Genomic DNA, 13,877 nt, shown 5'->3' on the forward strand with positions numbered 1-13,877 from the left:
TATAGACAGACACCTGACGCTGGAATGGAATCTGGGACCCTGGCGCTATGAGGCAGCAGTGCGAACCACTGAGCTACCGTGCCATCCCATCTATGCACTGCATTCCTTAACACATTTGGCTAACAAAATTTGTTTGATCTCATATTTAAGTCCATAAATTGAATTTTTTTTTGTGTGGGAAAGGGTTTTGCATTTCTCCAATCTTTTACATGATGAAATATTTCTCAAGAATGGGCTGGCTCTGATCAAACAAAAAATGTGCTGTCTCGTTCTGGATTCTCTTAGGGAAGGCTTTTGTCTCTCTCTGTTTAGCTGTTAATTCTATTTAAAATCCTAAAGGACTGAATCAAATGGCTCCTTAACCTTCTGTATTAGAGTAAATAACAACTTTGTTTCTGTAATCTATCCTCATAACCAAATTCTCTGAGCTCAAGTGACCTTCTGGCGAATGTGTTCTATTTTTCTTCCAGTGCACATGTATCCTTTCCATCATATTGTGCTTAGAACTTTTTAATTACTATTTATCCTTTCGTGGAAGCGAGCATTGCTGGTGGGCCAGAATTTACTGTCCATCCCTAACAGCTCAGAGGGCGATTACAAGTCAACCACATTGCTGTGGGTCAGGAGTCACATGTAGTATTGACCATATAAAGATAGCAGATTCAAGTTTCAAAGTTTCACGTTTGAATTCAAGTTTCTTCATCTGCCATGATGGAAATCAAACCCATGTTTCCAGAATCTTAACCTTGGAGAACAGACTAAAGACCATTATCCTAGTGTGGTGACTTCTGCCTGGCGTTTCAACAAATTGTTTCCTTCAACGTGGCTTGGTTTAAGACAGAATTCCACTCTGTAGGACTACCTTTCATCTTCTCCAGTTTTTGGAAGCCAGTCAGAGCAAACATACCCAAGCGTCCTCAGATAAATATGATATGAACCAATCTTGATTTCTATATCCACCTAATTAGCATTCAGAAAAGTTACAGCAACTGGAATGAAGAAAATTAACTAATGCCACAAAAGCTGTACTGGCCAATAGTTGGAAATTGCCCAAGGTGTCCAGTAACATAAAGAAAGTTTCCTTACCTTTCTTGTAGGCTCATTCTTCATGCTGTTTGCCCCTTTGGACACTTGTCACAGGCCCACTTGGCATCCTTTTGGAGGGATGTAAATGAATCTTAAATAGTTCATTTCACTAGTGTATCTAAGAAGCGAGGTAATGGGAGCAACAGCAGACATGTGCTCCAGTATTCAATAAAATCATGGTTGTACTTGTAAATCAATTAAATTTTCCAGCTGTATTCCCCATCTCTTATTGGTCAGCTGATTTTGGTCTTGGATTTTGAATTTCTCATTTAAGTATTTGCAATTGCTTATTTGATGTTTAGCTTTTAGCTAAATCATCTGTCCTAATTCAGAAAAGGCCTTTGTTTACATTTAAGTCTGTAGTTTCAGATTTAACCACACTGTCTACCAATACAGAGAATGATAGGCTTTTGACTGGTAAGAAGTTGAAGGGTTATAGGGCGAAGACAGGAGAATGAGGTTGAAAAACATATCTTCCCTGACTCTGAGATAATCTACAGTGATGTTTCCATCTGTAGAAAGATGTCACTTTGGTGCACTTTCAGTTTAGGTCTTTGCAGTATAATAAATTCACAATTACACTGTAATTGTTGCATCAGAGTTATAAAGTGCATCTCTTTCCCAGAAGTGATATATATTTTATGTAAGTGCATCCCAACATTTCATTTATCATCAGGAAATTAATACCACAGCCTCAAATGTAAATTAAGCAGAAGGCAATTTCTACATGCCAAATGTTCAAAATCATGGCTACCATGAGTGATAGTTATTTTCAGATTTTAACCAGGTGCACATGAATTTGGATAATTTATGTCGCCACTCACCCAGAATAAAAATTTTATTTGAGGTACAGTGTATAATGATTAATTAGAGAGTGAGTCTCAAAGAATGAAACCTGATTTGTATAATGGAAAGCACCAAATCTATTTCATTTGTCATGTCTTTGATTTCACACGGAATCAAAATAATTCAAAAATTTGAACAAATAAACATTTTTCGGAACGAGAGTGCAAACCTGACTTGGATACTTTCTTAACTCAAGAAATTCTTTGTTAATCCCAAACAGTTCTCAGTATCTTTGAAACCATCACTTATGGAATTCTTGACTTGTCAAAGAAAATAAATATATTAATTGAAATATAATGAATTTGCTCGATATCATAGAGTAAGATGTTTTAATGGTCACAGTTTTATTAAAAAGTTCAAGAAATTGAACAAACTTACCTCTTTTCAAATTTTAACGTTTCAGAGCAAAGCACAGATGCCTGTGGACCCACAGGATAGATCCACCGCACAAGGTAATGGATATTTCCATTATTCCACATTAAAAGGTCCTCCTTGTTTTAACAATAAATCCATACTTAGCCTCAGCTAATTCAATAAAGAGGTAAAATATAAACTTGGCTTAATGTTTTAGTGAAGAACTGTAGCTCGGATTGTGGCTGGGGCTGTTGGTTGGTTCGCTGAGCTGACTGGTTTTTATGCAAACATTTCATTCCCCCTTCTAGCTGGCATCTTCAGTGCTGTCTCGCCTCATTTACAGTTACACTTTAACTGGGACAATGTAACAGTACTAGGACAAGAAAAACAAAGACAAGCGCAAGAATTCCTGGAGATCTGGTTCCCAGCTACTGGTACCATAAATAAACATGTTGAAATAGACCCATCTACAAACTGCTACAAAGCAAAACGGGAAACAGAACTGCCCACCTTAACAGACTGGACCATTTAAATTCAGAATGGAACAGAACAACAGTGGTTCAGAGATAATGGGAACTGCAGATGCTGGAGATTCCAAGATAATAAAATGTGAGGCTGGATGAACACAGCAGGCCAAGCAGCATCTCAGGAGCACAAAAGCTGACGTTTCGGGCCTAGACCCTTCATCAGAGAGGGGGATGGGGGGAGGGAACTGGAATAAATAGGGAGAGAGGGGGAGGCGGACCGAAGATGGAGAGTAAAGAAGATAGGTGGAGAGAGTGTAGGTGGGGAGGTAGGGAGGGGATAGGTCAGTCCAGGGAAGACGGACAGGTCAAGGAGGTGGGATGAGGTTAGTAGGTAGCTGGGGGTGCGGCTTGGGGTGGGAGGAAGGGATGGGTGAGAGGAAGAACCGGTTAGGGAGGCAGAGACAGGTTGGACTGGTTTTGGGATGCAGTGGGTGGGGGGGAAGAGCTGGGCTGGTTGTGTGGTGCAGTGGGGGGAGGGGACGAACTGGGCTGGTTGAGGGACCCAGTTCGTCCCCTCCCCCCACTGCACCACACAACCAGCCCAGCTCTTCCCCCCCACCCACTGCATCCCAAAACCAGTCCAACCTGTCTCTGCCTCCCTAACCGGTTCTTCCTCTCACCCATCCCTTCCTCCCACCCCAAGCCGCACCCCCCGCTACCTACTAACCTCATCCCACCTCCTTGACCTGTACGTCTTCCCTGGACTGACCTATCCCCTCCCTACCTCCCCACCTACACTCTCTCCACCTATCTTCTTTACTCTCCATCTTCGGTCCGCCTCCCCCTCTCTCCCTATTTATTCCAGTTCCCTCCCCCCATCCCCCTCTCTGATGAAGGGTCTAGGCCCGAAACGTCAGCTTTTGTGCTCCTGAGATGCTGCTTGGCCTGCTGTGTTCATCCAGCCTCACATTTTATTAACAGTGGTTCAGTGCAGGCTAGACAACACTGAAGATGTGATCTAGAAGTGGGACGAAACATTTGCACGAAAACCAGCGAACCAACCAACAACTCTTGTAAAATCGGTATTCAACAGTTTCGTAAATGGTGTTTGTTCAAATATGCAGTTGGATATACTCACTGATAACTTCCTATGTATGTTTTTAAAATCACATCTTTCATTCTTAAGCTCCTCCCTCAAGAATGGGCATGTGCTAATCACTAGGAGATGAACGCTGCAGACCTGTATCAAAGTGCATTTTCTCATAAGATTGTTATAAAGTGTATTCACTTTCCCAAGTAACTAAAGTACAAAATAGTTCCAACCCCAAATTCCACATCCAAGCTTTAACGTAATGCTGGCAATACACAAACTCTAAATTTGTGATTAATTTGGATGTAGAATGATCAGCTATTTTTATGTTAAATTATCATTTAGATAAGGCATGAAAATTTAATGTACTATCCTTCTCTGGTGCATGGCACCATTTTGAAAGTTCGTCAAGTATTTAATAGACTAAGCTTCATTGTAAGGTTATGATATTTATTGCACAGTCTGTGACACGAACTGACACTATTTATGATGCTAAGGAAAAGCAAATCTCTTTGTTAATCTCCAGGTCAAAGGCGAGGTCTGTTGCCTACGCAGTTGAAAATACACAATGTTTTTGTGGAGGTGAAGCAAGGAGACATAACTAATGAAACTGTAAAAGCAATAGTGAATTCTACAAATGCAACATTGGATCTCAATTCTGGTAAGCACATATTCACTTGTGTTTAATTGCTTAGGATTTAGAATAGTTCTTTTGTAAAATCTTTCAAATTGTCAATAAAGCTTTTAATCTGGTAATAAAATAGATTAGGTCAGTGGTTTTCAGTTAACAATGCCCAAACATAAGTGAAACTTACAGCTTCCATGCAGAGTTTGATATCAGGAAGAGGTTTCCCTTAAACAAAAATTGAAAATTTTTAGCAATGTGGGACACCACCTTTGCAAGTTGGTTTTTGGGGTGGGGTCCTAATTTTAATCCATGTGATTTCTTTTTCTTTTATCCTTGAGTTAATTGAGATAGAGTCATAGAGTTGTACAGCACGGAAACAGACCCTTCGGTCCAACTCATCCATGCCAACCAAATATCGTAAATTAATCTAGTCCCATTTGCCAGCATTTGGCCTATATCCTTCTAAACCCTTCCTATTCATATACCCATCCAGATACCTTTTAAATGTTGTAATTGTAACAGCCTACACCACTTTCTCTAGTATCTCGTTCCATAAACACACCACCCTCTGCCTGAAAAGGTTGCCCTTTAGGTCCCTTTTAAATCTTTCCCCTCACATCTTAAATCCATGTCCTCTAGTTTTGAACTCTACTACCCTGGAAAAAAATCATAGTTATTCATCCTATCCATGCCCCTTACGATTTTACAAGCTTCTACACAATCACCCCTCAGCTTCCAATGCCGCAGCCACAAGTGTGTCCCAACTCCTATACTCAATGCACTGACAAATAAAGGCATACATACCAATCACCTTCTTCACTAGAGATAACAAGGTGCTGGAGAATCTAAGATAACAAGGTGTAGAGCTGGATGAACACAGCACGCCAAGCAGCATCAGAGGAGCAGGGAAGCTGACGTTTTGGGCCTAGACCCTTCTTCAGAAATGGAACTGATTTCTGAAGAAGGGCCTAGGCCCAAAATGTCAGCTTTCCTGCTTCTCTGATGCTGTTTGGCCTGCTGTGTCCATCCAGCTGTACACCTTGTTATCTTAGATTCTCCAGCATCTGCAGTTCCTACTATCTCTGGAACACCCTTCTTTACTACCTTGTCTACCTGTGATTCCACTTTCAAGGAACTATGGACCTCATCCCAAGGTCTCTTTGTTCAGCAACACTCCCCAGGACCTTACCATTAAATGTATAAGTCCCGCCCTAATTTGCCTTTCCAAAATGCTGCACGTTTATCTAAATCAAACTCTATCTTCCACTCCTCGGCCGATCCGATCAAGGTCCCATTGTACTCTGAGGTAACCTTGGCTGTCCACTGTACTACCAATTCTGGTGTCATCTGCTAATTTACTAACCATACCTCTTTTAATCACATCCAAATCATTTATATAAATGACAGAAAGCAGCAGACCCAGCACCGATCCTTTTGGCACACTGCTGATCACAGGTCTCCAGCTCAAAAGCAAAATCAATCACCACCAAATTCTGTCTCCTACCTTCAAGCCAATTTTTTTAATCCAAATGATGAGCTCTCCCTGGATTTGATGTGATCTAACTTTGCAAGACAGTCCACTGTGTGGAACCTTGTCAAATGCTTTACTAAAGTCCTTATAGACACTGCTCTACCTGTATCAATCTTCTTTGTCAATTCTTCAAAAAAACTCAATCCATTCAGTGAGACACAATTTCCCATGTTGACAATCCCTAACCAGTATTTGTCTTTCCAAATACATGTAAATCCTGAACCTCAGAATTCCCTCCAACAACTTCAACACCACTGATATCAGGCTCACCGATCTATAGTTTCCTGGCTTTTCCTCACCATCTTTCTTAAATAATGACACCACATTAGTCACCCTCCAATTTTCCAGCACCTCAACCATGGCTATCAATGATACAAGTTGCTCAACAAGGGCCATAACCATCATTTCCCCACCTTCCCACAAAATTCACAAATATATCTGATCACATCTTAGGGGTTGGTCCACTTTTATGTGTTTTAAGACGTCCAGCACCTCCTCTACTGCTTTTCATCATTTGTACAAATGAATTGGATGTGGAAGTATGGTTAGTAAGTTTGCAAATGATACCAGAATTGGTGGTGTAGTGGTCAGGGAAGAAGGTTATGTCAGCGTAAAATGGGACCTTGATCAGATAGGCCAACTGACCAAGGAGTGGCAGATGGAGTTTTATGTAAACTAAATTAAATGTGAGGTGCTGCAATTTGTATAAGGAAAACCAAGACAGGACTTATACTTATGGCAGTAACCTGGGTACTGTTTACCAAAGAAAGAAACCTAGGGATGTTGGTGTATAGATCCTTGAAAGTGGAGTTGCAGGTACACAGGGTGACAAAGAGGGTTTATGACACTGCCTTCATTTGTCATAACATTGAGTATAGGAGTTGGGATGTCATGTTGTGGCTGTACAGGACATTGGTGAGGCCAATTTTAGAATACTTCATACAATTCTGGTTGCCCTTTTATAGGAAGGATGCTGGCAAGTTTGAGAGAGGGCAGAAAAGATTTACAAAGATGTTGCCAGTACTGGAGGCTTTGAGCTGTGGGGAATAGGCTGGAGCTTTGTTCCATGGAGCATTGGAGACTGAGGGCTGACCTTATAGAAGTCTATAAAATCATGTGGGGCATGGATAGGGCGAATAGCCAAGATCTTTTTTTCCTCAGGTGGAGAAGTCCAAAACTAACGGGCATAGGTTTAAGGTGAGAGGGAAAAGATTTAATAAGGATCTAAACAATAATTTTTTCATGCTGTGGTGCAAATATGGAACAAGCTGCCAGAGGAAGTGTTGGAGGCCATTTAAAAGGCATCTGCATGAGAAAATGAAGAGGAAGAGTTCAGAGGGTCAGATTGGGATGTTGGTCAGCATGGATGAGTTGGACCAAGGGCTCTGTTTCCACCCATTGACTCAATGACTCTACAAGTCAAATGAAGTCAGATCTACAGTCATTTTTGGATGTACCAGCACCTTTTTAAAAATCATATTTTGGAATTACAAGTTTAATGTGACATTGTACTTTATGGTTGTGACCTGTAGACTGCAATATGTGTTTTGGTTGCAAGAAAATTAATTGGTAATAATTTCCATACTCATTTTTTGTCAATCTGTAATGTTTAATGAGAAAAATAAGATTATTAGTAGAATATGTAGTCGTCTGCATGCAACTTAATAATGGTGTCAATTGCTATTTTGAGATAGCATGGATATCCTTTTGCTGGCATTAATATATTAACGGGCTTAATTTTTCAATTATTGACAATATACATGTTAAAAGCATCAGGATTTGGAAATTAAATGGAGAGGAGGGTTTGATGATGGTACATGTTGCTTAAGTCAATTATAGTAAAATTCGTCAACAGAACAAAAGGCAGTGTTTTGAGTGGAGATAGTAGGAACTGCCGATGCTGGAGAATCTGAGATAACAAGGCGTAGAGCTGAATGAACACATCAGGCCAAGCATTATCAGAGGAGCAGGAAAGCTGACATTTCGGGTCTCATTTGCTTCCCTGCTGCTCTGATTTTGCTTGGCCTGCTATGTTCATCCAGCTCTACACCTTGTTATCTCTGTTTTGAGTGGAGTTGTTTGAAAATAATCCTTGGCTATTTCTTACCTCTACTTCCACCTTTACATTTGATGGTGAGCCACATCTATTGTTTTCTTATATAGCATATTTCCTCATTATGTCAGGACATAAACCAAGTGTCCCCATGGGATACCACTATAAACCAGATAATAAGAGATATCTTTTGCGGATGATCGTTTCTATTTTCTGTTACTTGTTTTGGAAAAGTTTCCATGTGCAGGGAAAATCCTAGCTTACACTCAGGGCTGAAGCTAGAAATTCTGTGGGAGTTTCAGCTTAAACGATTTCACCTTATGCAAATTGTTTTCATTTCTTTACAGTAACATGTTATATAGATGCAAACGTGAGAAAGAATGCATGTTCTGAGGATTGACCATGGGTGGGCAGAAATCTTGTCTAAAATGACTTGACATAATTAAAAATGAACTGGATCTCACAACATCATTGTGTTTGCTTTTATTTTAGGTGTCTCTGGGGCAATACTTGCAAAAGCTGGCAGTACTGTTGTAGATGAATGTAAGAAACTGGGTAAGTTACAAAGATAAATGTGTGTGTTTTATAAATATACATGCATATAGAAAGTAATACATGATATTTTAAAAAAACCTGCAAGATATAGAAATGAGTACTTTTCGAGTATGCAATTTATATTGATGATGTTTAATATTCATAAATCTTACTTCCATAAAGGCTGACGGAGCAAGATGTTCCTTTCACTAGTATCAATCATACGGACATAGCAGTGTGGCTTGAGCATTCAGAATAGATTGGATTAGTCACTTTCTGGTCAGTAGATAAAACCAAAGTGGATAAGGATAAAGGTCAGTAGATAAACAACTTGGAAGTTGTTGCACCTTTGGCTTCTGCAACCACTGCAGTGAGTAATTGAATAATAAACATACAAAAAGCATAAACATACAACTTAGGAGCAGGAGTAGGCTACTCCCCCTTTTAAGAAGATCACAGCTAATCTGATTACTTCATTGTCCATCTACCCTGATAACTTTTCACCCCTGATTAAGCCAGCGTCTACAGAGAGAGAAAAGAAGTAAAGGTTAATTTTTCAGAAGCTGGTATGTTAACCAACTCTACATAAAAGGTGCCTGACCTCTTAAATGCTTCCAACACCTTGTGATTTCATTGCTACCTGGCTTTCAGTTTTAAGCTTGAGACTTACCAGGATTTATTCATATATCCTGTTATAATTCTGGCTTTTTCATGTCCAACAAAAATAATTATCTTCCATTATCAAGTTTAAGTTTCCTCTGGTCAGAAGCAAAATCTCATGCACAAGTTGATCTGGCATAGCATGGTCTAATAAAATAAGAAACCCATATCTTACCTTTGGTTCACTGTCAGATGTTCTCAATGTTCTCACATCATTTCAAAAGATGATTAACTTTACTTCTACCACAGACTTTCAGAGCAAGGAGGCAGCTTTATCACAGGTCATGTCATTTGCCAAAACAAGCTTTAACCTCGGACAACAGAACATCAACCTCTTCCCCTACCTGGGATGCAACATCTCCCCAGAGGGTGCTTCAGGGATCAGTAATCACACAAGAATCAGTCAAACAATACTAGTCTTGCAGCAGCTGCAGATGGTGTAAGCATCCATCATGTCAATATAATACAGAGCTGTGACTCTACATGCTAATAGTGATAGTGACCACAGTCTATGCCAGTGAGATGTGTGGGAGGATAGAAAAGATGCTGTGTAAGTTGTGTGTCTTTCTCCAGCAATATCTACATTAGATTCAGAGCATCCAATGGAGAGACACCATCAATAATGCAGAAATGCTACACCAGGACTAGACAGAGGTACTTGTGAGGGTATCATGCCAGAGAGATGACTGAAAATGGCAGGGTATATATTTCCCTCTAGGGTGTATGGTCTGCCAGAATGGCAGATGGGAGAAGCCAATGGCCTAGTGGTACTGTGGCTAGACTATTAATCCAGAAATTCAGCTAGGAACCTGAGTTCGAATTCTTGCATGGCAAATATTGGAATTTGATTTCAATAAAAAAAGTCTGGAAGTAAGAATCTACTCGTGACTGTGAAACTATTGTCAATTGTCAGGAAAACTCATCTGGCTCACTAATGTCCTTCAGGGAAGGAAATCTGCCAGCCTCATCTGGTCTGGGCTTCATGTGACTCCAGACCCACAGCGATGTGGTTGGCACGCAACTGCCTCTGAAATGATCGAGCAAGTCACTCAGTTCAAGGGCAGTTAGTGAAGGGCAATAACTGCTGGTGAACCAGTGATGCCCACGTCACACAAGCAAGAAAGAAACAGAAGCCGGATGGACACTACCAGATGGTAGAAGAAGAAGACCCTGGATAAAGTCAACCTGAAAAAGTTTTAGGAAGTACCTTCAAGAACAAGATGCTATCTGAACTGGGAAAATATGACTACTGTAGAGTAGGGCCAGAAATAGAGAGTTGCTGTTCATTGACCCTCCGTGAGACTTGAGAAGTCAAAATCTAAGATACGATCTGTTCACATGGAGAACAATTTTAAACCAGATAGTGAAAAGGTTAAACAGACAAGAAATGAGATGCACTTCTTTTGAAAGCAATATTTTTACAGGCATTTCAAACAACTTTAATTGGAAAGGAGACCTTTTTATGAAACAACTTCCCTATCCAGCCCAGTTACTGTCTTTTTAGAATTACATATACATTCAGTTTGATGAAATCACTTACTGCTTCTGCCAATGGATTAGATATGTAACTATTTCACATCATACATGTTGACACAAGAATGGCGCCTTTAGGATATTCTGAGCCAGAAGTGCTACATAAATGCAGGTTTTGTTTTAGTTTAAATGCTCATTGATTTTTCATTACTTTTACTCTTTTATCAATTTGAATTGTCAGCTGGAAGTGACTTGTGGACTTTGGGATATTTTGTGGTATAAAGAAAAGAATAGACTGAACAAGATTAATTTGTTTTTGAGGTCAGGCCTGGAGGCTATTTGCAGGCTGATTGCTGATTTAAAAAGCTCTAACAGACATAGGAACCCCAAGAAAGAGCATGTGTTTAAAGAAGTTGGAAATTACTGAGGTCAGCACTTGGGAATTTCAGACTGGCAAGTCTGAAATAGAGCCATTGTTCATACAGGTGGCAGTTTTTTGAATGGCACATGAGGCCTTGTATTAAGTCAATCTATCGGGTTGGAGCTAGAATTAAAGTTGGTTTTTGAACGGTGTTTTCTGAGAGATGGTTCTGGGCTGCTGCTAAAATAGCATGAAGATTTGAAAGCTCCCTGCCCAATTTGATAGATCAGCTTTTGGAAGCCCAAAGTGCAGAAAGCAGAGTTAGAGTTATTATTGTCTTTGTCTGGATGAATTGAGAAGGTAACCCTAATTAACATTTCAGAAAAGCAGTCTACATTTATGCCTATGAGACAATACACTGTGAAATCCTTTTAAATAATCTGACCAGTTTTAAAATTTTGTATTATTTATCTTTTAACTGTGATGGTTTGTCTTTCTGCCTTTTGTGTGAATGGGGATTGAAAACAAATGTTTCAGGTTGAAAGCACAGACAGTAATCAGCTTACTATGTTGATGAATTTTCTCTCTGCTATATTTATTGTGTATCTGCTAAATCTTTTAAGATACAAAACTGGGGTCTGGAAATTAATAACTTGGAAAGATTGGGATTGATTATTCAAAAGTCAGTTTAGGAACTGTTAGAGTGATTATTTGGAGGTCTTGGGCTGTTTAGTTTTACTGTTTTTAGCATATACAGAGGTAGAAAGGCTAATTTGGTTTTGGCTGTCTGTCTCTATGTTGTGACATTTCTGTGACAATGAAACTTTCAGAATGCCTATTGACACCATTGTGCAAACCTAAGAATTTAAGGCGGCATGGGAAATATGACACAAATATTATTTAGTCAGCAAACAGCACAGAACACTAGGGCATTAAATTAAACAGGGAACAGCAAAAATAACTGTGGACTGTATTTACAAACTATGGCAATTTGACTTTGTGACTGAAATGACAGCAATTACTTTGGGTAATAGCAATGTGATATGTGCAGTGAAATACAGTAAACAGAGAATTGTTTCATACAAGTTATGCACATAAAATCAATCTTAATTATACATTAACTCATGCGTGAAAGGAGAATAAGTATTTTCTGAGTCTGTAGTTGTAGAAATTGTTAGAATGCATTAAGATTTGACAGGTAGAGAATATAAAATTAACTCTTTCTTAAACTTTGCACTAATGATTTTTTTTAGGTTCTCAACCCAATGATGGTGTTGTTGTTACCAGTGGTGGCAAACTTACCTGTGATTACATCGTACATATGGTCGGTCAAAACAAGCCAGCTATGATAACTGCCTTTGTAGAAAAAGTATTGCAGGAATGTGAAAAACATCAGATCACGACTGTATCATTCCCTGCTCTAGGAACAGGTAACTACTGTAAGACTAGAAATATTTCCATTTTGTTATCAATGTATTCTTCTACATTTCTTGACTCCTCTCCAACAATGTTTCTTGCTGCTGTGATACAGTTCCATGAGGACCACGCTGCTCAAGGACTTCTCCCAGATGATCATTATTTATTTTTGCTTCCAGACAGTGAATGTCATCTGCTTATTCAGCTTCAGTGATATCATAGCCATACTTCATGCTTTCCTAATTCAGCACACTGCCTTTACCCTATATGCTGTCCTAGTTTTCAACTGGGTGAAAAAACTGGGGTAAGTTTTCACTACTCCAGCCCAAGGATATTGTGACCACTGTTAGTGTTCCCATCTGCTGCCTTAACTAAATGAGTCAAGATAGGAGGTTAAATACCAATAGACAGTTAGATCAATATGGCTCTATCTGTGTTGGTATCTGATTACTAATGTCACTTTCTCATTATATACATCTTTCAGACCGCCTTTATTTGTAGTGACTTGTTCACTGGACAAGATCTATCATGTCATGAGCTGCTTGTCCAGTATTCTCTGCTCATTGCTCAATATTAAACAGTCATTAGATCTTCCAACATTGGTGTCTCACTGATCATGATACCACGATAGCACCCAGCAATCTGACTTAAATAACTGGTGGCTTAGATGTCTGGTTAACCAAAGCGAAATGGGGAACCTAACACCTCCAGATCCCAACCCTCCACTGGCCCTGCATCACTCACACAATATATTCTTAAAACACAAATAACCTAATTAGGCAGAACAGACGGCAAGAATTGAAGATGCTGGAGTAAGAGACAACACAGCGTGGAGCTGGAGGAACACAGCAGGCCAGGCAGCATCAGAGGGAGCAGGAAAGTTGATGTTTCGGGTTGGGATCCTTCTTTAGAAAGCGAGTCCTGTGGCCACTCTGTAGCACCAAGTGATTCATGGAGGTGGGAGCTGCCTGATTGGTGCTAGTGATAAAGGCAGGCATTCAGCATGTTGTCACCTGCTGTTGCCTTGCTAATGATGACAACCAGCATGTTAAAATGTCATGGTTGTAAATCAGGGCAATCAGGTTGAAATGAAGCAGTGCACCTTACATGAGGATCTAATAACTTGCACCATCACAATAGGAACTTTGTCTTTGGGTGAACCCAACAGCTAACGCACCAGATAAAAACCAAAAGAACTGCAGATGCTGTAAATCAGGAACAAAAACAAATTCGCTGGAAAAGCTCAGCAGGCCTGGCAGCATCTGTGAAGAAGAAAACAGAGTTAACGTGTCGGGTGCGGTGACCCTTCCTTGGAACTTCCTAATACACCAGATTGTTCAGGTTCATCACAATCAGTTTTAACATTGCAATCACAAAC

General features: G+C 39.8%; 1 protein-coding gene across 3 annotated transcripts in view; it reads left to right on the forward strand.

Moving 5' to 3' along the window:
* The window catches only part of parp14rs3 (poly(ADP-ribose) polymerase family member 14-related sequence 3), a 132,927-nt gene that overhangs the window by 77,592 nt on the left and 41,458 nt on the right, over positions 1 to 13,877 (forward strand). For all 3 annotated transcript variants that reach the window (XM_048534287.2, XM_048534286.2, XM_048534288.2), the window contains exons 13-16: positions 2,336 to 2,384; positions 4,370 to 4,504; positions 8,548 to 8,610; positions 12,337 to 12,513. In XM_048534287.2, coding sequence (XP_048390244.2) covers positions 2,336 to 2,384; positions 4,370 to 4,504; positions 8,548 to 8,610; positions 12,337 to 12,513 — 424 coding nt within the window. The remainder of the gene's footprint in view (positions 1 to 2,335; positions 2,385 to 4,369; positions 4,505 to 8,547; positions 8,611 to 12,336; positions 12,514 to 13,877) is intronic.

This window comes from Stegostoma tigrinum, chromosome 7, assembly GCF_030684315.1.
Source record: "Stegostoma tigrinum isolate sSteTig4 chromosome 7, sSteTig4.hap1, whole genome shotgun sequence".
Taxonomy (NCBI): Eukaryota; Metazoa; Chordata; class Chondrichthyes; order Orectolobiformes; family Stegostomatidae; genus Stegostoma; species Stegostoma tigrinum.